At 38.2% G+C, this 27,992-nt stretch overlaps 2 protein-coding genes across 3 annotated transcripts; one reads left to right on the top strand and one right to left on the bottom strand.

Annotated features, from left to right (window-relative positions):
* On the bottom strand, positions 1 to 27,992 carry LOC138333797 (EGF-like repeat and discoidin I-like domain-containing protein 3). Of its 2 annotated transcripts, none has more exons than XM_069282397.1 (6): positions 27,909 to 27,992; positions 17,627 to 17,705; positions 7,507 to 7,661; positions 6,998 to 7,144; positions 3,264 to 3,414; positions 1 to 3,137 (listed from the first exon to the last, which is right to left on the bottom strand). In XM_069282397.1, exons 2-6 carry the CDS (start codon positions 17,703 to 17,705, stop codon positions 2,872 to 2,874), a joined length of 798 nt encoding a protein of 265 aa, XP_069138498.1. In that variant the 5' UTR covers positions 27,909 to 27,992; the 3' UTR covers positions 1 to 2,871. The 2 variants fall into 2 exon arrangements, with proteins under 2 accessions (XP_069138498.1, XP_069138497.1); XM_069282396.1 differs by lacking the exon at positions 27,909 to 27,992 and adding an exon at positions 18,584 to 18,645.
* Positions 26,123 to 26,656, top strand: LOC138332688 (neuronal acetylcholine receptor subunit alpha-3-like). The gene has a single exon (XM_069280679.1). The coding sequence runs from the start codon at positions 26,123 to 26,125 to the stop codon at positions 26,654 to 26,656; it is 534 nt and encodes a 177-aa protein (XP_069136780.1).

Genomic DNA, 27,992 nt, shown 5'->3' with positions numbered 1-27,992 from the left:
ATTATACTGACTACAGATAAACATCGTCCCACTCTCTTTATGCTGACTGTTAGCCAATGGCTAATACCGCCTCCCTCCCCCCCCTCCTCTTATTAGAGGTGTCTGACCTGTTCTTGAAAAAAATATCAACGACACATAAAAATTTACAAGTTGTCCGGACAAACTTAACCTGTAATATTTGACCTGTTTACCATGGCAACTACAAATTTTGGCTAACAAAAACCTACATGCCCACCCCCACAAAATCCCAAACAATACTGTCAATTTTCATTTATATTGATTCAGTAGTTAAGGTGGAATTGTATGGACAAATTTTTAAACCTGTATATAGTGACTTGGTTACCATTGGCAACTGAAATTTCGACAAGCGAAAACCTGCCTGCACATCTACACATGGTCCAAAACAATACTGCCAATATTGAAAATGACAGAGTAGCGTAAGAGAAGCTGTCAAGACAAAATTAACCTGTGTATAATGGCGCGGCTGTTGGTTACCATGGCAACCAAAATTTCGACAATCGAAAACCTGCATGCACGTCTACACATTGCAACCAAAATTTCGACATATCCCTCATAATTGCATAGAGGTGAAATAATAGGAAGAATAATGAAATATATACGACGCTTAATCCCCAATAGACCATTGGATTAGAGTTGAAAGATTCGATCGTTACAAATATTATCAGTGAGGAACTATAGTCTATACATCTTGTCCTACATTAAATACGTCGTGTGACGCAGTTCAGTAGACACGGTAGTCGAACTTTTAAAGCATTGAGTGCATCATCTGATTATAGTAGCAATGTAAACATAGGACAGGATCTATTACCCAAGATACACTAAGTAAACGTACATGTAACAGTACGAGATAGGACTATTTGTTTGCTGGGAATCATAATGTGTAGAATATGTCGTCTCTTTTATTTTGAACAGACCTTACAGTTCTTTTTTTGTTAAATACGTATGCTACTGTATTCATATATGATAAGTCATATGACCAATCAGTTCTGTGGCATTTGTTGATCCCCTGAACCCTGTTGAACACTTGAGACGATTGTGATGGTTATGAATATATTCTCACAAACATTATATACCATTATGATTAACATTTTTAAAAAGATGATGTTAATTACTGCAATATTGAAAGAAAAAAACTTTACATGTTTACAGTGTTTATACCTATACTAAAACAGCTTTTAGGTTGTAAAATTCAAATGTAAAATTGATAATTATATAGATTCGGAAAAATAATTAGTTTACAATTAGTAATATAATATCACCACTTACTGGACAATGGCAATACAATAAATCTAATGCAAACTTCCAAAACACGAGTTGTCTTACTCATGGCCGTCCTACATATAATTATAGCGCATTGCTGATTATCACTCTCGACAAATAAACCGTCATTGCTAACACTGATAGAGAACAACCAACTAAATAATTTTACATAGACCATAGTGGTAAACTTAGTGAAGTTTTGTTTTATTTTGGTCCTTCTGCTCAAACTCCAACCAGGGTAGCTATATTGAAATCAGGCGCATTTTGCACTAAAAAATCCTGAAACTCTAATGTTTTTATCTATTCATTATCAAAATTGATATTTTGAACCTAAATCTCAATATGAATTTCCAAATTCATATTATGGTTATCTAGGGATAATTACCTGCCAGAAAACTTTTTTATTTTTGAAATTCGTAATTAGCCAGCCAATCAGCGGCCGGGTTAAAATTCTATCCTGGGCTCTATCTTGTATACATAGGGAGTATACATAGGGACCATATCGAAGGACTTTGTTCATGTAGTTGGTTGTTCCCCTATAAACACATCTGGTATTTATTTTGTTGAAACTTTATCTTGATCATCGATGTAAAGGTTATAGCTGGTTTTTATAAGCTTGAGCGGAAACAATGTAGACTTTTAAGACTATTATCAATAATGATTTTTTTCAATGTCTTACTGTATATATGGTGTATTTTAGATGTCAGTTTTTTACAGAATCGTTAGGAATGTTTTAAGACTCCGATTAATTAATTCAATCAAGCAATCAAACAAATATTGCGACGCTCAGCCTATAACACCTATCCAGATATCAACAACTTCATAAAAAATGAACGCCATGTGATAGGACGATGCACAATATTCTATGCATTGATAACGAAAAACATGTCTATTTGTGATATTATAACAGTAAAGCACTAAAAAGTACTATATTTGTCCTGTCGCTAGGACGTCGTTGAAAGAGAAATAATAGTGAATGTCATTCATATTGTCTAAAGGGCAATTTCATTTCATTTTAATCTTACTTTGTTCCAATACCGTCTTTTATTTGAAGTATAGTATACTGTATTGCCTGAATTATAACACAACTGAAAAAAGTTGAAAGACAAGTAGTCAAGTCGGAATTCAAGCTGTAAGTAAATAGTTTTATACACTGTCTCAGATGACCAATAAAATCATTTTTAATTTGGTGTTCGTCTTGTGTCATTTACATGTATCTTAATCAAACCATGACCAAAATTTCCAATAGCTTATGATGACATAAAGCAATCTTGTTTAATTAAATAACATTTATGGTTACGCGGCCGAAATATACAATATTCTCAACTCTTTAACAAATCAATAAAAATATTGCCGACTTTGTTTGATAGTTATGATTCACGGTTAAAATCGCAAATCGTCTGATCAAAAACGATACCACGGAAAAGATAGACATTCCCCGTACGCATATTAACGTTTCTCTGAAAATGATAATTAAAGCATAAATATATTGATGTCCTCGACTCCTATACGAAAACAAACTGGCAAATGGAGGTTAGGTGCGACGCTCTCCCCGCTCCCAATTTCATGATGGGGTAAAACTTTAGGACTTTACGGACAGGCATCTTCCTGTTGCACATAGACAAGTGAGGTACTAGCGCTCAAAGCTCCTGTCACGTTGTATGTGGTGGCACTCTGGTAGTTAAGGTAACTGTGACCTTGACATACACCGGAGCCGTAGTTAAAGGCGAAAGCGTAACAGTTTCCATATCTGTGACACTCCTTTCCACACTCTCCCGGGTTGGTCTTTGTTGTACTGAAAACGTCAAATGCTGATATTCCTGTAACGTTGAATGCCTTCCAACATGTTTGGGTTCCTGGGTCAAAACAACAAATTATCTGAATTAGATTTACCACTTCAACTAGGTGATACCATATTGATTTATATTATAGAACAAAGAATTATGCATCCCTTGATATACCTATTTGATAGAATTACAAACCTTGTTGGGCAACAGCACATCCCAGAATTTCGAGACGGAAAGCACAATGACTGATGCATGTCAATGGAGTCACTCGGATAAACGACGCAAGAATAGGGGCATCAAGCATGGAGAAAGCGACACCGGTGTCATCTGTATTGCCTGGAAATTCCTGATAGAAATTCAAAAAAGTTGTATCACTGCCCATATCTTATCAGACAATATGTAAATATATATAACACGTTTGCAGAAGTCCATATATCATAACAAGAGACCCAAGGGCCTAAACGGTAATCTGGCTACCTTGGTAATAATCGTATAGGAAAATAATTAGATATAGTGTCATGGTAGCCATTTTCGATTTAGGATCAACCGGAGATGTCACAACACTTTATCGGGACCATTTCAGGATCAATTCATGCAAGTTTTAGCCAAATTCACTAGTAGAACTTGAGAAAATTTCAAAATGTGTTTTCAAGATGGCGGTTGTAGCGGCAATCTTGGATATCAGAGCTACCCGAAAAATAAATACTCTTTGTCGGGACTATGTCAAGATAATTTTAAGCGAGTTTCAACTAAATAGCACGAGTAGAACTGGAGAAGTTCGAAACGTGAAAAGTTTACGCACGGCGGACGGCGCACGACGACGGACGGACGAAACATGGGTCAGATGACCTTAAAAGATACAACGCAAATTACTGACATATAAAACAATTTCTATGGACTGAATTTTATTAACCAAGTAACTAGTACTGTGAAACCTAAGTGTTTTTGCAGTATGTTGATGTGGTCTTTTTGTGATAGAGGATATCCTGTCTATGCATACGAACAACCTACTTAGATATACTGCTTAAATATGGCAGATAAGAGGTCTTTCTTCCGTTACTTTTACACTTAATTCCATGTTCATATATAGCCGTTTTCGACACTGTCTGGAAGTTAAAATGAACGGCGGATACATGTCAAGATTTTACAAATCAGAACGCACGAAGTTTCAAAAATGCATACTCATGATTGTTCCGAATATTAACCTAGCGTTTACGCTTAAGAATCTTTCGCTTACATAACTTAAGATTTTGTTTGTTTGTTTGAGTGATTAAATTAACGTCCTATCAACAGCCAAAGTAATGTAAGGACGGCCTCCTATGTATGCGGTGTGTAGTGTGAAGTGTGGTGCGTGTTTTTGGAGACTGTGATGTATTCGTGTTGTGTCTTCTTGTATAGACTCTTACCCTTTTTATAGTGCTATATCACTGAAGCATGCCACTGAAACACCGAGCAACAATCCCACCCGGTCACATTATGACAACAGGCGAACCACTCCCTTAATACTGAGCGCTAAGCAGAAGCAGAAAATACCACTTCTTTATACTTTGGTGTGTCTCAGCCAGTGGCCAGAGCCTACCTCACAGGGCGAGCACTCAACAGAAGGCCAAAAGTGAGGTGGTGGCAAAGGAAACGTTAGGAAGAAGAAAGTCCAGCCTATGTAGTCTGTTTTATACAAATTATCACTATATATCTAAACTATCATATGGAATGATCATCCATATCTCCATATTACCTGAGTATGGCGGCGCAGTTGTATTATCTACTGTAACATTGGGACTTACTTGTTAGGTCATCTGACCCGTTTGTTGAAATAAATGACTTTGACCTTCATTCAAGATCACAGGGGTCAAAAAGGCTGAAATCTTTAACAACTTCTGCTCAAGAACCAGAAGGCCCAGGATACTAATATCGGGCCTGTAGCATGCTGGGATGATGGGCTACTCAGTTTGTTCTAATGAATTATCTGATCTTCATCCATGATCACAGGGGTCAAATAGGCTAAAATCTTTGAACAACTTCTTTTGTTCAAATGAATGACCTTGATCTTCATTCAAGGTCACAGGAATCAAAAACGCTAAAATCTTTAAACAGCTTCTTGTGAATAACCAAGGGCCCTAATGACCTGATATTGAGGCTGTGTCATGCTGGGCAACTATGTCTGTTCAAATTATTCAACGGTCACATGGTTAAAATAGGCTAAAATCTTTAAACGACTAAGAGGACTAAAGACCTGATATTGAGACTGTGACATGCTGAGATGAAGGACTACCAAGTTTGTTCAAATAAATGACATTTATCTTCTTTCAAAGTCACATGGCTCAAATAGGCTAAAATCTATAAACAACTTCTTGTGAATAACCAAGAGGCCTAGAGACCTGCTATTGTGCCTGTGCCATGTTGTTATGAAGGACTACCATATTTGTTCAAATCACTGACCTTGATGTTCATTCAAGGTCACAGGTGTTAAATAGGCAAAAATCTTCAAACAACTTCTTGTGAATAACTAAGTTTCCTAGAGATCTGATATTGTGGCATGCTGGGTTGAAGGGCTACAAAGTTTGTTCAAATGTGTGACCTTGATCTTCATTCAAGGCCATAGAGGGTCAAATAGTTTAAATCTTTAAATGACTTCTTGTGCATAACCAAGAGGCCTAGAGACCTGATATTGAGGCTGTGACATGCTAGGATGAAGGGCTACCAAGTTTGTTTAATTGCTTTGGTTGATGATTGAGAGAAACATTAATGAAACCGCTATTACATACATGATAAAACATTTCCATAATTACTTGATCATAGGAAAGCTATTGTTGTTAGCGAGACCAGTCTGGAGAAAGAATTTAGAAGCCAGATTGCCTACCAAATACGTCGTCGCCAATTTTATACAGCTTGTGATTGGTCATTTTGGATGTTATAACCATGCCAAATAATCCATTTTCAAATTCCTTCTTCAATTCATTCTGGTTACCGATCTGTTCGTCATAGTACCATATTGGGAACTAATATGAAACAATTCGAATTCGAAATTGACGAGGGAAGATAGCACCAGTGAATGATACTCTTTATAGTTGTAATGTAGGTATAACCGTTCCTGGGACACCGTGTGACCACAGGCTTGGAATCTAGAGCTACATACGAATACGGGAACTGTAGTTTAACTTTGAAGTAATTTAACTACAATGTACATATTGCAACTTCCGGATTCAGATAAGTATTAATATCACCACAAGCATCCTGAATGATACTGTGTACAAACTGGAAAGCATTCATCATGTGGTAGTCATCTCTTGCTGTCAAGTAATGCAATTGCAAATTTCAGTTTCGGATCGGTGAACTGACGGCACAATACATTGTACTTCATAATATCAGCACAAATGCCACGGAAGTGTATTCAGATTAGCCATTTGTTTGTTCCTTTCTTCAGTCTCCGGTCACCTTTTTGATGTCATCAAGGTTCACAACATTTTGGCTGCATCAATAGACATGTACCATTTACTGATTATCTCTTAACACAAGTGACACATACTACGATGGGCCTTTTTGGTAGTTATGCGCATGCCAATATTGTTATGTAACAGTATTCATTCAAGGTCACAGGGACCAAATTGGCTAAAATCTTTAAACTTTTTGTAAATAGTCATAGTGACTGGTATTGGACTTGTAGCATGGTGGGGATCAAGACATCTTCATTCATGGTCTAATCCATCAAATATATCCGAACCTGAACTTCTCCTATTAAAAGAGTTCATCGTATTGCCTTAATATTGCCTTAATATTGCCACTTCTATATTTTTTGAGGTGTTATATTGTGCCAATAGTCAGAAGACCGTTAAAGACCAATGGCCTCTTGTTCTTTTCAAAGCTCTACAAATGCAGATTGTACCTTAGTAACTGACTGTGATAGTTATCTTGACTATTTTGCGCCTTACCTTGACGTTGCCTACGTCGTCTTCGATATTTCTCCAGACTGTACTGTTGTCACTGTATTGAACATTGTACGTCTGTACGTACTGGCCATTTCCCATTCTCCCCTGGGTCACAAATCCAGTAATTACCGATTGTTTTCTCAGTTTCACCTTGAAAACATAATGAATATATAAAACCAAAAATCAATGTTTATAAGCAAATAGGCGATCATTAATATTCAAAAAAAATCTTAATTGTATAAAGAATATATTAATAACAAATCATTTTGATTATGAACAACTGCTTCATGCATTTCTTCTTACTGAACGGCTTTTTAAATCTAGATTTATATAGCAACTGCTCGTGGTAGCCTCCGCTCCTGCTTAGCGCTCGGTTATTCACCTTTTAAGGCATGCAATAAGAGAAGCATGACAAACAGCTATGTATATACATCTGGACCCTATTGTGAGTCACTAGAATCATATTGTATTTAAATTTTAGGACCATTTGTGACCGATTTATTTCCACTCACCTGGAGATATGATCCAATGAAAGCGTGAAACATTGGAGAAGACAGCCGGGCATACTTAGGATGGCATCGGTCATCAAAGTAGTAAGGAAGTTCTGTTGTCAGGTCCTGATCCCCTACGCCATGTGGACCCGTCACCAGGCTTGAATTGCAGATGGCTAAAACATTATGTTTAGGTAATTTGTTAATATCTGGTTTTTTTTAGTTTTTTTAAGTTATTGGTCTGGCTATAGTTTACAGGTCATGATTGTTCATTGTAGTTGGTTTGGTTTTTAAGTCTAATGTCCTATTAAAGATGCTCCACCGCCGACAGAGTATAAATGATATTCATTATTTGAACAATAATTGGTGTTAAATCGTATATATATATGCCCAATTAACACAAAAAATAACATAAAATAATTTATTTCGTCTTTGGTGCATGCACAATCATTACTTCATTCTATATAAGATATTGTGCCATGTAATTTTTTTCGATTATTTTTCATATTTTTAACTTGAAGTAAAATTAGAAGCTCAAACTTTTCAATGGTGGTAATGGTATAAAATAAGTACTTTTGTAACTGAAGGAAAATACAAAATCGTCTGTTCCTGTTTTTTATAGTGAAAAAATAACATTAGTCAGCGGTGGAGCATCTTTAATTGATCGTAAAAGGCGACTAAATTTAGGACATTTTATTTTCTCTTCTTCCTAAACAACTTTGTTCTTCCTAACGTTTCCCATGACACCGCGTCACTTTTGGCCTGATGTTGAGGGCTCGCCCCTGTGAGGTAGGCTCTGGGTTCTGTCCCTAGGCCGAGACGTACAAAGTCTATACAAGAATTCCACGAAAGTGGATGTGTCGCCTGCATAGTACCACAAAAATAGTTATTTACATTTGAAACTATTGTTAATAATTAGGTTAAGAATGATATCAAGTCCCGCAACTCTTGCAAATATTGATGGATTTTGACCAGTATCAAACCACTCCGGGATCTCATTCATATAAAAAATATATGCCAAATTTGGTTGAAATTGGACAATAAATACTAAAGTTACAGAGCGTAAACCACAGATTTATCTGTTTTGACGATTTTAAAGTCTTGAAACTCTTGCAAATAATGACGGATTTTTACCAGGAACTAATCCATTATAGATCTCATTGATATAAAACAACATACCAAATTTGGTTGAAATAAGAAAATAAATATTTTAAACGTTATCGAGCAGAATCAATAGGTTTATCTGTTTTGACAATTTTAAAGTCCCGTCACTCTTGCAAATATTGATGGATTTTGACCATTTTTGAACTCATCCAAGATCTCACTAATATAATTTAAAATGTAAAATTTGGTTGAAATCAGACGTTAAATATTTAAGTTATCTAGCAGTAACCATGGATTAATCTGTTTCAACAATTTCAAAGTCCCTTAACTCTTGCAAATATTGACGGATTTTGACTATTATCTAAATCCTTTGAGATCACATCAATATAAAGCAATATACCAAGTTTGGTTGAAATCGGACAATACATACTAAAGTTATCGCACGGAAATCATTTCCAGGACGCCAACAAAGTGATGCCTAAGTGTCGCCCTTGGGTGGCAGGCGACACAAAAAGTGATAGTTTCTGCTCCTGCGTAGCGCTCAGCATTTAAGGAATGGGACGAATGGCAGCCCGTTGTCAGTATAATTTGACCGGGTAGGGTGTGTTATTTGGTATCTTCGGCTGTATGCTTCAGTGATATAGTACTGTAACGGACGGCCTTCCTTGTGGACATTTGTTTGATTGGAACTTTCATTTATTTCCTTTTAGTAGAGGACTTTTTGGTCTATATTAGAATACGCCTCTTAATTCAACTAAGAATAATAATGGATATGAAGGCTCTTATTCGTCTGTAATGGTTGTTGAAAGTTTGGGTCGTTACCAAGTTTATCTGCAGCTGTGAGAAACTTGGGGGAAAAAAAGTGATAAAGACGCGCAATGCTGCTTAAAACGTTCCCGAAAAGTGTCGCCCGTTGGGATCGACTAACTCATGACACAATTTTGATAAGTGCAAAAGCTATAAGTATTATAAAAGATGCTCCTATGTAGTTTTTTTTCTCAATTAAAAATAGGAGCAGACGATGGCCCTGCAGGTAGGGCGTTAGAATTGTACCTGCTGCCCCTATTGCATGAAAAAAGGCGACTAAATTTAGGAATCTTATCTTTTCTATGCTGCAGGAAGGCTAGTAATTGTTGCTTGGTGTCTTTGGCGATTATACAAGAAGACACAACATGAATATACCGCAGTCTCCCGAAACACGCACCTAGCACAACATACACACAAACACACCGCATACATGGGAGGCCGTCCTTACATGACCATAGCTGTTAATATGACGTTAATTAATCAAACAAACAAACAAAGGAGCAGACGAATCAGTATTCTTCAGTTATAAAAGCTATTTTATTTACATCACCAACACCATTGGAAGACTTGGGCTTCTAATTTTACTTCAATATAAATATTTTATAAATAAATAATTACGAAAAGTTAAAATTCCGTGGCACAATGTACTATATGAAATGAAAAACTGATTGCGCATGCACAACAAGAGGCCCAGAGGGCCTGTATCGCTCACCTGGTTTGTAATGCCAAGTAATATTCTGAATACAGGTTCATTGTTTCTTTTCTGAAGGAATTATAATATTAACCTCTAAATCCCCTATTGGGCCCCACCCCTCCTGCCCCAAGGGGGTCAGAGCCAAAATTTACACAAGTTCTGTTTCCCCTTCCCCCAAGGATGTTTATGGCTAACAATCCAAGCAAAACTCTATGACTAGTAGCGATTTAAAGGATTTGCCTCTACTTCCTCTATTGGGCCCAACCCCTCCAGCCCCCGGGGGGCCAGAGCCAAAATTTATATAAGTTCTGTACCTCTTCCCCCAAAGGATGTTTGTGGCCAAATTTGGTTACAATCCATGTAGAACTCTATGACTAGTAGCGATTTAAAGGATTTACCTCTATTTCCCCTATTGGGCTCTGCCCCTCCTGCCCTCGGGGGTCCAGAGCCAAAATTCATAACAAATTCTGTTCCCCTTCCCCCAAGGATGTTTGTGGCCAAATTTGGTTACATTCCATTCAGAACTCTATGACTAGTAGCGATTTAAAGGATTTAACTCTATTTCCCCTATTGGGCCCCGCCCCTCCTGCCCCCGGGGGACCAGAGCCAAAATTTATACAAGTTCTGTTCCCCTTCCCCAAGGATGTTTGTGGCATAATTTGGTTACATTCCTTTCAGGACTCTATGACTAGTAGCGATTTAAAAGAATTTACCTCTATTTCCCCTATTGGGCCCCGGCCCTCCTGCCCCCGGAGGACCAGAGCCAAAATTCATACAAGTTCTGTTCCCCTTCCTCCAAGGATGTTTATGGCTAAATTTCGTCACGATCCAAGCAAAACTCTATGACTAGAAGCGATTTAAAGGATTTGCCTCTATTTCCCCTATTGGGCCCCGCCCCTCCTGCCCCCGGGGGACCAGAGCCAAAATTTATACAGGGTCTGTTCCTCTTCCCCCAAGGATGTTTGTAGCCAAATTTGGTTACATTCCATACAGAACTCTATGACTGGTAGCGATTTAAAGGATTTACCTCTATTTCCCCCTATTGGGCCCCGCCCCTCCTGCCCCCGGGGGACCAGAGCCAAAATTTATACAAGTTATGTTCCCCTTCCCCCAAGGATGTTTGTGGCCAAATTTGGTTACATTCCATTCAGAACTCTATGACTAGTAGCGATTTAAAGAATTTACCTCTATTTCCCCTATTGGGCCCCGCCCCTCCTGCCCCCGGGGACCAGAGCCAAAATTCATACAAGTTCTGTTCCCCTTCCCCAAAGGATGTTTATGGCTAAATTTCGTCACAATCCAAGCAAAACTCTATGACTAGTAGCGATTTAAAGGATTTACCTCTATTTCCCCTATTGGGCCCCGCCCCTCCTGCCCCCGAGGGACCAGAGCCAAATTTTATACAAGTTCTGTTCCCCTTCCCCCAAGGATGTCTGTGGCCAAATTTAGTTACATTCCATGCAGAACTCTAGGACAAGTAGCGATTTATAGGATTTACCTCTATTTCCCATATTGGGCCCCGCCCCTCCTGCCCCCGGGGGGTCAGAGCCAAAATTTATACAAGTTCTGTTCCCCCTCCCCCCAAGGATGTTTGTGGCCAAATTTGGTTACAATCCATGCAGAACTCTATGACTAGTAGCGATTTAAAGGAAATGTTGACGGACAGACAGACAGACGGACGGACGACGGACGCCGCGCCATGACATAAGCTCACGGCCCTTCGGGCCAGGTGAGCTAAAAATTAAGAAAATTATTTCATATTATTTTGTGTGTTAACATACCTGTACATTCACCAATTATTGTTCAGTATCGTTTATGCTCGAAATTGTGCAATGTCCATAAGTGTGATATGATAAATTAGTAAATATAGTTGAACGAAATTTTGACTAAATTGATATGTGTATTTTTGGGGAATCCCAAAAACAAAAATATTGACTTGTGAGACAAAAATTCTTAACAATAGTTATTTGTATGTAATACCGTACTTTTTTGTAGTCACAGGATCGTCTGGCATTTAATATTGATCAGTTGTACAAAATAAAAAATAAAAAATGAATGCTGCCATATTGCATATGTCATTCAAACAAGAGGCCCAGAGGGCCTGTATCGCTCACCTGGTTTGTAATGCCAAGTAATGTTCTGAATACAGGTTCATTGTTTCTTTTCTGAAGGAATTTTAATATTAACCTCTAAATCCCCTATTAGGCCCCACCCCTCCTGCCCCCAGGGGGTCAGAGCCAAAATTTATACAAGTTCTGTTCCCCTTCCCCCAAGGATGTTTGTGGCCAAATTTGGTCACAATCCAAGCAAAACTCTAGGACAAGTAGCAATTTATAGGATTTACCTCTATTTCCCCTATTGGGCCCCACCCGTCCTGCCCCTGGGGGCCAGAGCCAAAATTTATACAAGTTCTGTTCCCCTTCCCCCAAGGATGTTTGTGGCCAAATTTGGTTACAATCCATACAGAACTCTATGACTAGTAGCGATTTAAAGGATTTACCTCTATTTCCCCTATTGGGCCCCGCCCCTCCTGCCCCCGGGACCAGAGCCAAAATTTATACAAACTCAGTTCTTATTCTCCCAAGGATATTTCTGGCCAAATTTGGTTACATTCCATGCGGAACTCTGTGACTAGTAGCGATTTAAAGGATTTACCTCTATTTCCCCTATTAGGCTCCGCCCCTCCAGCCCCTGGGGGGGCCAGAGCCAAAATTTATACAAGTTCTGTTCCCCTTCCCCCAAGGATGTTTGTGGCCAAATTTGGTTCCAATCCCTGCAGAACTCTATGACTAGTAGCGATTTAAAGGATTTACCTCTATTTCCCCTATTGGGCCCCGCCCCTCCTGCCCCCGGGGGGCGAGAGCCAAAATTTATACAAGTTCTGTTCCCCTTCCCCCAAGGATGTTTGTGGCCAAATTTGGTTACATTTCATTCACAACTCTATGACTAGTAGCGATTTAAAGGATTTACCTCTATTTCCCCTATTGGGCCCCGCCCCTCCTGCCCCCGGGGGGGCCAGAGCCAAAATTTATACAAGTTCTGTTCCCCCTCCCCCAAGGATGTTTGTGGCCAAATTTGGGTACATTCCATTCACAACTCTATGACTAGTAGCGATTTAAAGGATTTACCTCTATTTCCCCTATTGGGCCCCGCCCCTCCTGCCCCTGGGTGATCAGAGCCAAAATTTATACAAGTACTCTTCCCCTTCCCCCAAGGATGTTTGTGGCTGATTTTGGTTACATTCCATGCCAAACTCTAGGACAAGTAGCGATTTAAAGGATTTACCTCTATTTCCCCTATTGGGCCCCGCCCCTCCTGCCCCCGGGGGGGCCAGAGCCAAAATTTATACAAGTTCTGTTCCCCTTCCCCCAAGGATGTTTGTGGCCAAATTTGGGTACATTCCATTCACAACTCTATGACTAGTAGCGATTTAAAGGATTTACCTCTATTTCCCCTATTGGGCCCCGCCCCTCCTGCCCCCGGGGGATCAGAGCCAAAATTTATACAAGTTCTGTTCCCCTTCCCCCAAGGATGTTTGTGGCCAAATTTGGTTACATTCCATTCAGAACTCTATGACAAGTAGCGATTTAAAGGATTTACCTCTATTTTCCCTATTGGGCCCCGCCCCTCCTGCCCCTGGGGGGCCAGAGCCAAAATTTATACAAGTTCTGTTCCCCTTCCCCCAAGGATGTTTGTGGCCAAATTTGGTTACAATCCATGCCAAACTCTAGGACAAGTAGCGATTTAAAGGATTTACCTCTATTTCCCCTATTGGGCCCCGCCCCTCCTGCCCCCAGGGGGTCAGAGCCAAAATTTATACAAGTTCTGTTCCCCCTCCCCCAAGGATGTTTGTGGCCAAATTTGGTTACAAATCCATGCAGAACTCTAGGACAAGTAGCGATTTAAAGGATTTACCTCTATTTCCCCTATTGGGCCCCGCCCCTCCTGCCCCCGGGGGGTCAGAGCCAAAATTTATACAAGTTCTGTTCCCCCTCCCCCAAGGATGTTTGTGGCCAAATTTGGTTACAATCCATGCAGAACTCTAGGACAAGTAGCGATTTATAGGAAATGTTGACGGACGGACGGACGGACGGACGGACGGACGACGGACGACGGACGACGGACGCCGCGCCATGACATAAGCTCACCGGCCCTTCGGGCCAGGTGAGCTAAAAATTGATTTTATATTCTGCTTGAAAATACAATAACCAATTATTTTGGTTATGGAACACGAATCATTAACAATGAAATCTGGGGAAATAATATATCATTAAGAGTTTATTTATTATTACTCTCCCAACTTTTTCCCGATCGATATCATTTTTAATAAACATCAGCATCATAAAATATTAAGGAAATTGTTATCCATGTCAAATCATTATTGCTCGCTTGCCAGTTTTGTCATCTTGGGCAAGATTTCGGTTATAAAAAAAACTAATGAAAAAAGCAAACAGTCCTTTTTTTAAAACAAAACTACTTTCACCGACTATTCGACTGTTTTTGCCATGATGAAATAGGTTGTAAGAATTTTAACGGCCCATTGACAGCATAGGTCATTTAGGGCCAAATTACAAGTTAAGCATTATATATAAGATCCAAATAGAATATACATTATGATTACATTTAAAAGATCGGGATAAAACAATGGCAAGTAATAAGAACTAAAACAGTTTGTAAATTTTTATTTTACACAAAGATTGTTTGAAGTGAAAAAGTTTTGTAGCGTTGGCTAAAACACAAGAAAATTAATTCATAATGTTGATGAAACGATAAAATGTACAGTTGATGGGATGATCAGATGTGAAAACGTTCATATTTTGTTAAAAATCCCAATTTCTTTCAGATAAATGAGAATACGATTATAAAATTTAGTCTCACGAAAATAAAAAAAAACTGTAAAAACAAAGTACTGTTTATAAACAAATCCAAATGCCGACAGTCTCTATCATTTACGTAGGTTCTAAATTACATACCATTTAACGTAAAATTGGTGATCACCTTTTGACTAGCCTACTAGCTTTCTTATTGTTAAAACCTTTACTTTTCTTTTACTTCTTTGTTTGTTTTAGTTTTCAAAGAGTATCGACTGGAGTTTGTTCGATTGTTTTAACGTCCTCTTAACAGCCAAGGTCATGTAAGGACGGCCTCACATGTATACAATGTGTAACGTGTATGAAGTGCGCGGTGTCATATGTCCCTTTTTATAGTGGAACTGTTGCCCTTTTAAAGTGCTATATTACTGAACCATGCCGCCGAAGACACCAGGCAACATGCCCCATCCGGTCACATTATACTGAAAACGGGCGAACCAGTCGTCCTACTCCCTGTATGCTGAGCGCTAAGCAGGAGCAGAAACTATCACTATTATATACTTTGGTGTGTCTCGGCAAGGGCACAGAACCCAGAGCCAACCTCACATGGGCGAACGCTTTTGAGTATCGTGAAGACGTAATTTTAAAAAATTCTTTCAAAGGAAGGATAAGACAACATAAGACTGTTTCAGTCTTTCAGAACCAATACTGACTTTTCGCTCACAAATTCAGTAAATCATGTTTGCATAGAATGCTTTACTTATCAATTAATCAGTGGTCAATGAGTGATCAATATACAACCCTTTTCTGTAAATAGTACTAACGACATAAGTAGGTGTTATGGAAGTGTTTAAATTAAAATAAGCATTGTCAATCAGCAACCAAGATGACGTATCTTATATCATCAATTTGTTTAGTTTCGATGTATGACTATAAATCACTTTAAATTAGTATACACGGTACACACCATTTCGGGTTCTCGTTCCTTTAAATAATTCAAGATGAATGGCTTATTGACATAAATGCTTTTTATATAATTATTCGCAAATAATTTTATTTTGCGTTCGAGGAAAAATATCTAGGAAATAGAATTTAAAATAATAAGATAAAGATGTGATCGATTTATGTCGTATAGTAACAGTATGTTGTGATTTCACTTGCACAGGTATTGATGCAAAATGAACATCTGTCTTCCCAACATCACTCAAATATGAGTGGAATAAGATATCTAATTGACACGTCTCTCCCCCTCCCCCAACCCCCCCGTAGTGACCATCACCAAGGAAGTGGTAGACATGTTAGTTTCAGAAACGCATCAATATATACAGGAATCGGGCCACAGTATAAAACCGTCTTTGTCGCTGTTTTTTTTTTTTTTTTTTGATCAAATAACAAACAAAAACAGTAGAGAGTACATAGAGTACATGTGCTTATTGTTATGCTCACCTGAAAAATTACAGTATTTGATTAATATCAAATATTGTTGAACTATTTAGGGCAACAGTTCCACTATACAAGAAGACACAACACGAACATACCGCAGTCTCCCAGTACACTCACCTCGCACAACATACACGCAACACACCGCATACACGGGAGGCCGTCCTTACATGACCATAGCTGTTAATAGGACGTTAATAAATCAAACAAAACTATTTTATGGTGTGTTCGATTTTTCATAATTAGTTATTCAACAAACAGAATACTTAATAAGGACTGAACATTTGATTATTTCTATATTAACAAAATGACACGTTTCATCATGCTGATTGTTTTTTTAATTAAATTAATACCTTAATACCAGAACCAGGATCATTTCCATGCATGAGGTGTGCTGTATGATTAAAATGGGTGGTGTATGTCATGGGATACTGCTCTTCATAGCTGATATTGCCTGACATCGACACATTAATTTTTTACCTCATACCTACACGTTTAATACTTGCTGGATTCACTTAAAAGATGCTCCACCGCTGACAAATTGTATTTTTTTCTCTATCAAAACAGCAGCAGACAATTTCGTAATTTTCTTCAGTTATAAAATTAACTTACTTTACACCATTACCACCATTGAAAAATTTGAACTTCTAATTTTACAAAACGATAATAATATTAAAAATATTAAATTGCATCCCGGAAAAATCCCTGGCACTGTCCTTTATAGAATTAAGTACTAATTAATATATAATAGCGCATGCACTAAAAGCAAAATAAATAATTTTGTTATTTTTTGTGTTGATTAGACATATTTATATAAACATGATTAGACATCAATTATTGTTAAAATTATGAGTATCGTTTATGCTCTGTCGGCGTTGGAGCATCTTTAAAATACAAACAACGGAATTTGCATTGAAAATATCACGCAATTTTCATGAATGAAGAATTCACTTGCAGTCGTGTTTTATTCGATTTTTTTTTTTTTTTTTTTTTTTTTGAAAATGGCGGTCAATCATTGGCAGTGCAATTGCAAACCTATGAAAAAGTTCAAATTATGTAAACATTTTTTAAAGTGGTATTTAAATTGCAACAGCGCTTCTAAAGCCATATACGTAACCACATTTCTTTTGTGATGACAAGTAAAATCATAAGCAAAAAGGGTGTAAAAAACATCGGTACATAAGTATAGTATAATATTATCTTGTCATTGATGTCGTAAACATAATTCAATTTAATCGACTTAACAAAACTTTGACCTATTCGTATATGAATATCAAACACTTACCATTTTGTGTAACCACTATGTCCGCCAACATAAAGTAAACCAAGGCCTCTAGTAGGCCGATCAAATGGCGTGGTTCCATCTGTAAAAGTTAGAAATGAATATCCTAGAACTTATCCGGTTGTGTCAATTAAAGACAACCTACCTTGTTATGACAATGTCTTACTGTATACTATCATTTACCTCAATTCCATTACAATATGTAGCGAAAAAAGATTACTGGAACATTATCGTTTATGTATTTTGTAAGTGGTGTATATTGCACAACGTTGGTGTGAAATAATCAATTCTAAGCGTCCTCAATATACTCGCCACTATGTGAAAACACATATGACACACAAGTATGACATTTTATATACAAATACACATACAGAAATAACTTTACTAATAAACGATGTAAAAAATGTGACATGAAATTATAGAACACATCTTGGCTTTATATCTGACTATAGGTACTCATTTCACTGCGCTGTAGATGTAAATATAATGAAAGGCGATACTGCCAGAAATAATTATAGCTCTTATTTGTACGTGTAAAATTATAACCTGTGCTGTTCATTTCTCAATATAGTGGTAATTCTTAATGGTGAATAAAATATTAAAATCTCTTCTCGATTCGTGAGTATGAAAATTACGCCACATACAATGTATAATTTTAATGTATATTCAGTTTCTGATCGAGCAGTTCAAATCTTTATTTAACATTTTAGACGCCGCTAAGATATGTTAAAATGTATTACATTCTCTCAACTACAAGTCATGTCTTCATAATCGTTAATAATTCTGTCAAAATCATGTTCAGCTCTTAATTGTTATTAAATATTTAAAGTTCTTCTTGAAATAGCGAGAATGGAAATTACCACATATTTAAAATTTAAGAAATTAATAATGACAATACTTACACATCCATATCAACTAATGAGGTCAAATTACATGTAGCAAGATATTAATCATACTTACGGTGAGATTCTATTTGGTGCCGTTGTCTCTTATGACATTTATACAGTGAACCACGGCTGATATCGAGCACTAAGCTTGTGCGCTGTCTCCTAGATATTTATATCGCTGTGTCAATATATTAATCAATATTTTAAACAGAGAAGCATGGGGTATAAACTAAAGGTTGGAACAAATTTCCACATAATTTCTCGAGTGCTTCAAACCGTTTTCAAAATATTCGAGAATTATTTAAGGATTAACTTGAATAGATTTTTTATGTTATGGAGATATAACACAAAAATCTGAGTGTACTCTAAATAAACCGCGAAGCGGTTTATGATGAGAGTACACTCAGATTTTTGTGTTATATCTCCATAACATAAAAAATCTATTCAAATTAATCCTTATAATTCAATTTACTAAAGATAATCTCTTCAACATTTAAAATTCATTTTGGGACTCTTTTGACTATGAAATTATTACGCCGTCATTTCAGCCAATCAGAAGCGACGTTACAAACGGCGACGCCATTTTTTCCTTTATGGGCTGATAAAGTAAATTTTTAAGCCAATGAAAATCCTCGTACAAGCAAAATTGAATTATTGTATTGTAACATCTTCATGAGCATGATTGTGTTTAGATATATGTAATCGCTGTCAATGAATATCAAAGACATTGCTGTATAAATAATTCTCTTCCATATCTATAAATGATGTAAAGCTACACGTGTTGTAATTTTCATACCCACGAATCAAGAAGAGTTTTTCAGCCCAGGCAAGTCAAATCGCCTTTCGTCCATGGTCTGTCCGTTAATAATTCTTGTTGCCGCTATTTCTCAGAAAGTACTGCAGGGACTTTCTTTAATTTCTTATGTAGGACATAATGCATAGATTTTAATTATACAAGTACCAATAACAGCTAAAATTACCAAAAATCATTATATTTACATACTGTCAGATCATCAAGCCAAGCTGTCATCTACAATTTCATTTTACATTTCTACAGTGTTATTTGTAATTATCAAGTGATTTCTGCAGGTGTGTTTCCATCTAAACATACAAAAGGCATAACAAGAAATTTACAGTTTGTTTGATTATTAACGTCCTATTAACAGGTATGGTCATGTAAAGATGGACTCCCATCTATGCGTTTTTTTGCGAGTATGTTATGCAAGGTGCGTGTTTTGGGAGACTGCGGTATATTCATGTTGTGTCTTCTTGTATAGTGGAACTGTCGCCCTTTTTATAGTGCTATATCACTGAAGCATGCCGCCGGAAACACCAAGCAACAGTCGGCTTTACGTGGGAACACATATATTTGATATGTTTGAATTTCTGCTTAAAGTATTAAAGTTATTATGAGTGTAATGAAATATTCATCTCTCTGCCATTTTAGTTAACATTAGACACACTGTAAGCGTTCATAGTTCAGTGGTTATTAAAGTTTTACGCATTGTTTGCAATAGAAAGTTTCTGTTTAAACATGCTTACGCAAAATGCATTTTCTGCAAGTCTTCGACAACGCAATTATTGAGAATGCGCGAATTTAACATTGCGATAACTTGTTCAAAATTATTTTGAAGCTAAACTTGAATTGCACAAATGTAAACATGTTTACCAATAACTACTAATAATTTACCAATTACTTATAAATGATACGACCAATGTGAGCTTTGTAACTATCACAGTATGCGTCGGAGTATAATATCGAATTGTTAAAAAAACAAACTAAAATACATCGTCATAAGGTAGTGTTATCTACCATGGATGTCACCTTATTATTAATGTAAGCGAATACTGGGCGAATTATTCATTAGACATTACAACACACCTTAATGAAGCAGTGGGGCGATCGAGGAGGGTAGGTATCAGTTGGAATGGCTTGTATAATAGAATCGAACAATGGTTTATGGTGGTGGATAACAAAGTACATGTAATTATTAATCCCATTAATTATGCATATCAAAACAGTAACCATACAATAATATCCAGTCAAATGAAAATTCCAAAATACAGCGAAAACATCCTTTTGTATTGTATAGTCGCCAACTGAATTAAATATCATACTAGAACAGTAAATATTCAACCATGGCAAGAAATCAATACAATCATCGGCCGTCATTGTTCAATCAAATGTTGTTTATATAATTCCTTTATTAAAATTTCAAATGTTTGTGTGTTAAAAAGACATTTTTATATCTGGGACTGGTTGCTTAAAGGATGTTAAGCTTAATCAAATGATTAGTGAAATTTTGATTTCTCATTTACTGCAATTTGTGAGTACAATGTATATCCTCAGTAAAATAGGTCAGGAGCTCGAGGGAAGGAGTGGAGTTCTTAACAAGAGACCCATGGGCCTTAACGGTCATCTGACTCATTGCACAAAACAACAAAGTCACAGTATAAAGTATTGGTTAAAGATTAATATAAACAATACGAGGAACTCCTTAGTTGAATATGTAAGTTTCTGAAATAGGTAAATGTCATTTGTTGAACAAACTTGGTAGCCCTTCATCCATATATGGTTGTAACCCATTCATGGATTAATATAAGGAGGAGTCAGATTTTTAAAGCCAAATTTCAGCAAAGCTTCCAATTTGGACATCCGCCGTACTATCCCCATGGGTCTTAGCTCGGTCCTTTATAAAATATGATTGTCCTCACCTGAAGTTCCCCCTTCTGAATCAATTAAAACCCATATAGACCAATTTTCCTTGAGATCGGAGACTGAAACCTGAAAACAGGAAGTGGGTATCTTGGAATACTAAAATCTTCACGAAAACGTTTGCATGTTGTTCGGCATCAATTTACACCCCCCCCTATAGACTAATTTTCATTGAGAACAGAGACCGAAACCTGAAAATAGGAAGTCGGCCAGCTAAAATTAAGAAAATTTGCCCTTTTGGGGCCCCACCCCTCAGCCCCTAGGGGTCGGACCAGACTCATTTATATAAAATATGATTGTCCTTCCCCAATGATGTTTCACACCAAATATGGATGAAATCCATCCAAGGATGAAGGAGGAGTAGGATTTAAAAGCTTAAATTAAGAAAATTTCCCCTTTTGGGGCCCCGCCCCTCTGCCTCTAGGGGTCGGACCAATCTCAATGATATAAAATATGATTGTCCATCCCCAATGATGTTTCACACCAAATATGGATGAAATCCATTCAAGGATGAAGGAGGAGTAGGATTTTAAAGCTAAAATTAAGAAAATTTCCCCATTTGGGGCCCCACCCCTCAGCCCCTAGGGGTCGGACCAGGCTCATTTATATAAAATATGATTGTCCTTCCCAAATGATATTTTACACCAAATATAGATGAAATCCATCCAAGGATGAAAGAGGAGTAGGATTTTAAAGCTTAAATTAAGAAAATTTGCACTTTTGGGGCCCCACCCCTCAGCCCCTAGGGGTCGGACCAGGCTCATTTATATAAAATATGATTGTCCTTCCCCAATGATGTTTCACACCAAATATGGATGAAATCCATCCAAGGATGAAGGAGGAGTAGGATTTAAAAGCTTAGATTAAGAAAATTTCCCTTTTTGGGACCCCGCCCCTCTGCCTCTAGGGGTCGGACCAATCTCAATGATATAAAATATGATTGTCCATCCCCAATGATGTTTCACACCAAATATGGATGAAATTCATCCAAGGATGAAGAAGGAGTAGGATTTAAAAGCTTAAATTAAGAAAATTTCCCTTTTTGGGGCCCCGCCCCTCTGCCTCTAGGGGTCGGACCAATCTCAATGATATAAAATATGATTGTCCATCCCCAATGATGTTTCACACCAAATATGGATGAAATCCATTCAAGGATAAAGGAGGAGTAGGATTTTAAAGCTAAAATTAAGAAAATTTGCACTTTTGGGGCCCCACCCCTCAGCCCCTAGGGGTCGGACCAAGCTCATTTATATAAAATATGATTGTCCTTCCAAAATGATATTTTACACCAAATATAGATGAAATCCATCCAAGGATGAAAGAGGAATAGGATTTTAAAGCTTAAATTAAGAAAATTTGCACTTTTGGGGCCCCACCCCTCAGCCCCTAGGGGTCGGACCAGACTCATTTATATAAAATATGATTGTCCTTCCCCAATGATGTTTCACACCAAATATGGATGAAATTCATCTCAGGATGAAGAAGGAGTAGGATTTAAAAGCTTAGATTAAGAAAATTTCCCTTTTTGGGACCCCGCCCCTCTGCCTCTAGGGGTCGGACCAATCTCAATGATATAAAATATGATTGTCCATCCCCAATGATGTTTCACACCAAATATGGATGAAATCCATTCAAGGATGAAGGAGGAGTAGGATTTAAAAGCTTAAATTAAGAAAATTTGCCTTTTTGGAACCCCACCCCTCAGCCCCTAGGGGTCGGACCAGACTCATTTATATAAAATATGATTGTCCTTCCCCAATGATGTTTCATACCAAATATGGATGAAATTCATCCAAGGATGAAGAAGGAGTAGGATTTAAAAGCTTAAAATAAGAAAATTTCCCTTTTTGGGGCCCCGCCCCTCTGCCTCTAGGGGTCGGACCAATCTCAATGATATAAAATATGATTGTCCATCCCCAATGATGTTTCACACCAAATATGGATGAAATCCATTCAAGGATGAAGGAGGAGTAGGATTTTAAAGCTAAAATTAAGAAAATTTCCCCATTTGGGGCCCCACCCCTCAGCCCCTAGGGGTCGGACCAGGCTCATTTATATAAAATATGATTGTCCTTCCCAAATGATATTTTATACCAAATATAGATGAAATCCATCCAAGGATGAAAGAGGAGTAGGATTTTAAAGCTTAAATTAAGAAAATTTGCACTTTTGGGGCCCCACCCCTCAGCCCCTAGGGGTCGGACCAGACTCATTTATATAAAATATGATTGTCCTTCCCCAATGATGTTTCACACCAAATATGGATGAAATTCATCTCAGGATGAAGAAGGAGTAGGATTTAAAAGCTTAGATTAAGAAAATTTCCCTTTTTGGGACCCCGCCCCTCTGCCTCTAGGGGTCGGACCAATCTCAATGATATAAAATATGATTGTCCATCCCCAATGATGTTTCACACCAAATATGGATGAAATTCATCCAAGGATGAAGAAGGAGTAGGATTTAAAGCTTAAATTAAGAAAATTTGCCCTTTTGGGGCCCCGCCCCTCTGCCCCTAGGGGTCGGACCTATCTCATTTATATAAAATATGATTGTCCTTCCCCAATGATGTTTCACACCAAATATGGATGAAATCCATCCAAGGATGAAGGAGGAGTAGGATTTTAAAGCTAAAATTAAGAAAATTTCCCCATTTGGGGCCCCACCCCTCAGCCCCTAGGGGTCGGACCAGGCTCATTTATATAAAATATGATTGTCCTTCCCAAATGATATTTTACACCAAATATAGATGAAATCCATCCAAGGATGAAAGAGGAGTAGGATTTTAAAGCTTAAATTAAGAAAATTTGCACTTTTGGGGCCCCACCCCTCAGCCCCTAGGGGTCGGACCAGGCTCATTTATATAAAATATGATTGTCCTTCCCCAATGATGTTTCACACCAAATATGGATGAAATTCATCCAAGGATGAAGGAGGAGTAGGATTTTAAAGCTTAGATTAAGAAAATTTCCCTTTTTGGGACCCCGCCCCTCTGCCTCTAGGGGTCGGACCAATCTCAATGATATAAAATATGATTGTCCTTCCCCAATGATGTTTCACACCAAATATGGATGAAATCCATTCAAGGATGAAGGAGGAGTAGGATTTTAAAGCTAAAATTAAGAAAATTTGCCCATTTGGGGCCCCACCCCTCAGCCCCTAGGGGTCGGACCAGGCTCATTTATATAAAATATGATTGTCCTTCCCAAATGATATTTTACACCAAATATAGATGAAATCCATCCAAGGATGAAAGAGGAGTAGGATTTTAAAGCTTAAATTAAGAAAATTTGCACTTTTGGGGCCCCACCCCTCAGCCCCTAGGGGTCGGACCAGGCTCATTTATATAAAATATGATTGTCCTTCCTCAATGATATTTCACACCAAATATGGATGAAATCCATCCAAGGTAGGGCGTTAGAATTGTACCTGCTGCCCCTATTGCATGATCGTAAAAGGCGACTAAATTTAGGATCTTATCTTTTCTCTTCTTCCTAACTGACTTTATCTTTCCTAATGCCTCCCTTGGCACCGCCTCACTTTTGGCCTTGAGTTGAGCGTTCGCCCCTGTGAGGAAGGCTCTGGGTTCTGTCCCCTGGCCGAGACACACCAAAGTCTGTAAAAGTGGTAGTTTCTGCTCCTGCTTAGCGCTCAGCAAAAAGGGAGTGGGATGACTGGTTCGCCCGTTGTCAGTATAATGTGACCGGGTGGGGTGTGTTGCTTGGTGTCTTCGGCGGCACGCTTCAGTGATATGGCACTATAAAAAAGGGCAAAAGTTCCACTATACAAGAAGACACAACATGAATATACCGCAGTCTCCCGAAACACGCACCTCGCACAACATACACGCAACACACCGCATACATGGGAGGCCGTCCTTACATGTTATAGCTGTTAATAGGACGTTAATTAATCAAACAAACCAAGGATGAAAGAGGAGTAGGATTTTAAAGCTTAAATTAAGAAAATTTGCCCTTTTGGGGCCCCACCCCTTAACCCCTAGGGGTCGGACCAGGCTCATTTAAATAAAATATGATTGTCCTCCCCCAATGATGTTTCACACCAAATATGGATGCAATCCGCTCAAGGGTTAAGGAGGAGTAGGCTTTTGTATAAATAGTCTGACGCACGGCGGACGGCGCACGACGACGGACAAAACACGATGACAATAGGTCACCTAAAAATCTTATATGTTTTGAAAATCGTTTTACTAGAAACCATTTTATTTTCATTTGACAATTGTCGTTAAACTGCGCAATCTGTTTGAAATACAGATCGGATAACCTTTTACCACGTGTACACCAGATCAAATTCATGTTCTACACATTTCTACGTCAGTTGTTAACGCCATTTCGTCCCAGTAAGCATATACATTGAGCATTGTTGTGCACTTTGGGCGAGATGACTACATACACGAAAATAATTCGGACAACTTTTTCAAAATAGTTCTTCCCCAGTCAAGATTCTGGCAGACTGGCAGTGCCAATTTTATTGGCCATTTCCAAAGGTCATCCTGACGTGACCCCTAATGGGATATTGTCAGATCCCCATATCAAACGGTAGTGATAATAAGGATCTGTATTTCAATCGGATTGTAAACTGCGATAAGTCTAATCACCTTTTGAGCAGCTGAGCCCAGCGGATATAAGGTCTACTGGATACGACTGCTGACACAACAGTACACCACGACTAAAGCGTCCACTCACTCTTCGTCAAGCTACAAAAGGATAATGGCGTATAGGAATTTACTGGTGTTGATTTTAGCTTTGTCATGTTTTTGTCAAAACGTCTCTTGCCGACGTCAAAAAATTAGTGACGCAATTGTTTACTACCGACGGATACAACAAAATCGTTCGTCCTAGTTCCAACCAGTCGCTTCCCATGTCTATGTGGGTTAATATGTTCCTGGTCAGTGTAACCGATATTGATGAGGTCAAGGAGAAGATGATATCAGCTGTTTATCTACATGTGTTCTGGACAGATTACTACCTTACCTGGAACCCTGACGATTATAACGGTATTGACCATCTTTACATTCCTCAGAGTGAAATCTGGAAACCTGATATTGCTTTGTTAAATGGACACAGTAAATTGAAAGAGTTAGGAGATAATGCGATTTTGACGTATATTAAAAATGATGGTGCCGTGCAATGGTTTCCATCAGAAGTATTTGAAACAAAGTGTAGTATCGATATCACTTATTTCCCTTTTGACGAGCAAATTTGTGACATTGAAATAGGAATCTGGTCGAGTTTGATAGAAGACATTATTGTCCAAATGGGTCAAACAGGCATTACTCTTAAAGAATACCAGGAAAATGGAAAATGGGAGTTCTTCGCGTTGATAGTTAAGTTAAAACCGACAAAACAAGAATTCCACGGAAGTGGATATGTCGCCTGCACAGCATCACAAAAAATAGTTAATTACGGTTGAAAATATTGTTAATAATTAGGTGAAGTTATCAAGTCCCGTTACTCTTGCAAATATTGATGGATTTTGACCAGTATCGAACCCATCTAAAGTCTCATTGAAATAAAGCAATACACCAAATTTGGTTGAAATCGGACATTAAATAATTAAGTTATCGCACGGAAACCTTTTTCCGGACGCCGCCGACACCGACGCCGACATAGTGATACCTAAGTGTCGCCCTTGCGTTGCAGGCGACACAAAAATGAGCTGCAAAACGTGGCATTATCCCCACGCCCCGCAGTTGATATAAAAAGTAAAACTCAACAAAAATAATAAAATAACAGTAGGTAACAAAAATAAACAGTAACCTGATATATACAAAAAGTTTAATCGAGCTCTGTTAAACCGTTTTGAAGTTATAGCCCGGAAACAAAAAGAAAACAGAAATTTTGTATTGTTGAGTATGTTGAGGATATGTTAACGGAAGGAACCGGAAGGGGAAAAAATTGTTTGTTTGATTAATTAACGTCCTATTAACAGCTATGGTCATGTAAGGACGGCCTCCCATGTATGCAGTGTGTTGCGTGTATGTTGCGCGAGGTGCGTGTTTTGGGAGACTGCGGTATATTCGTGTTGTGTCTTCTTGTATAGTGGAACTGTTGCCCTTTTTATAGTGCTATATCACTGAAGCATGCCGCCGAAGACACCAGGCAACACACCCCACCCGGTCACATTATACTGACAACGGGCAAACCAGTCGTCCCACTCCCGTTATGCTGAGCGCTAAGCAGGAGCAGAAACTACCACTTTTATAGACTTTGGTGTGTCTCGGCCAGGGGACAGAACCCTGAGCCTTCCTCACAGGGGCGAGCGCTCAACCATAGGCCAAAAGTGAGGTGTTGTAAAGTGAGACTCTAGGAAGAACAAAGTAATTTAGGGAGAAAGAAAAGATAAAATCCTAAATTTAGTCGCCTTTTACGATCATGCAATAGGGGCAGCAGGTACAATTCAAAGGCCCTACCTACAGGGCACAATTTATGCTTAGCGCTAAAAACATCACAAATTGGATGACATCAATAGAGTATTGATAACGTCATAATACACACAGTAACTAACCACTAATTACAATATTATCAAAATAACCGAAGATATCATAAATTGGCCAGAAGAAAACACTGGGGTTCCAGAAGAATGAGAAGGGAACTAATAACACTGGTCAAGCCAAACAGAAAACGGGCAAGGGAGCTATCCCTAGAGCATCCGCCGTCACTACCTGAGCCAAATGAATCCAGGCCTCCCTTCAACCATATAGATGCCGTGTGTACCGAGTCAACAGTGGTAGGCAAGCTTAGACCGC

The sequence above is a fragment of the Argopecten irradians genome, chromosome 10 (genome assembly GCF_041381155.1).
Source record: "Argopecten irradians isolate NY chromosome 10, Ai_NY, whole genome shotgun sequence".
NCBI classification, from domain to species: domain Eukaryota; kingdom Metazoa; phylum Mollusca; class Bivalvia; order Pectinida; family Pectinidae; genus Argopecten; species Argopecten irradians.
Note: the sequence above shows the minus strand (reverse complement) of the source record. Positions and strands in the feature narration are given on the sequence as shown.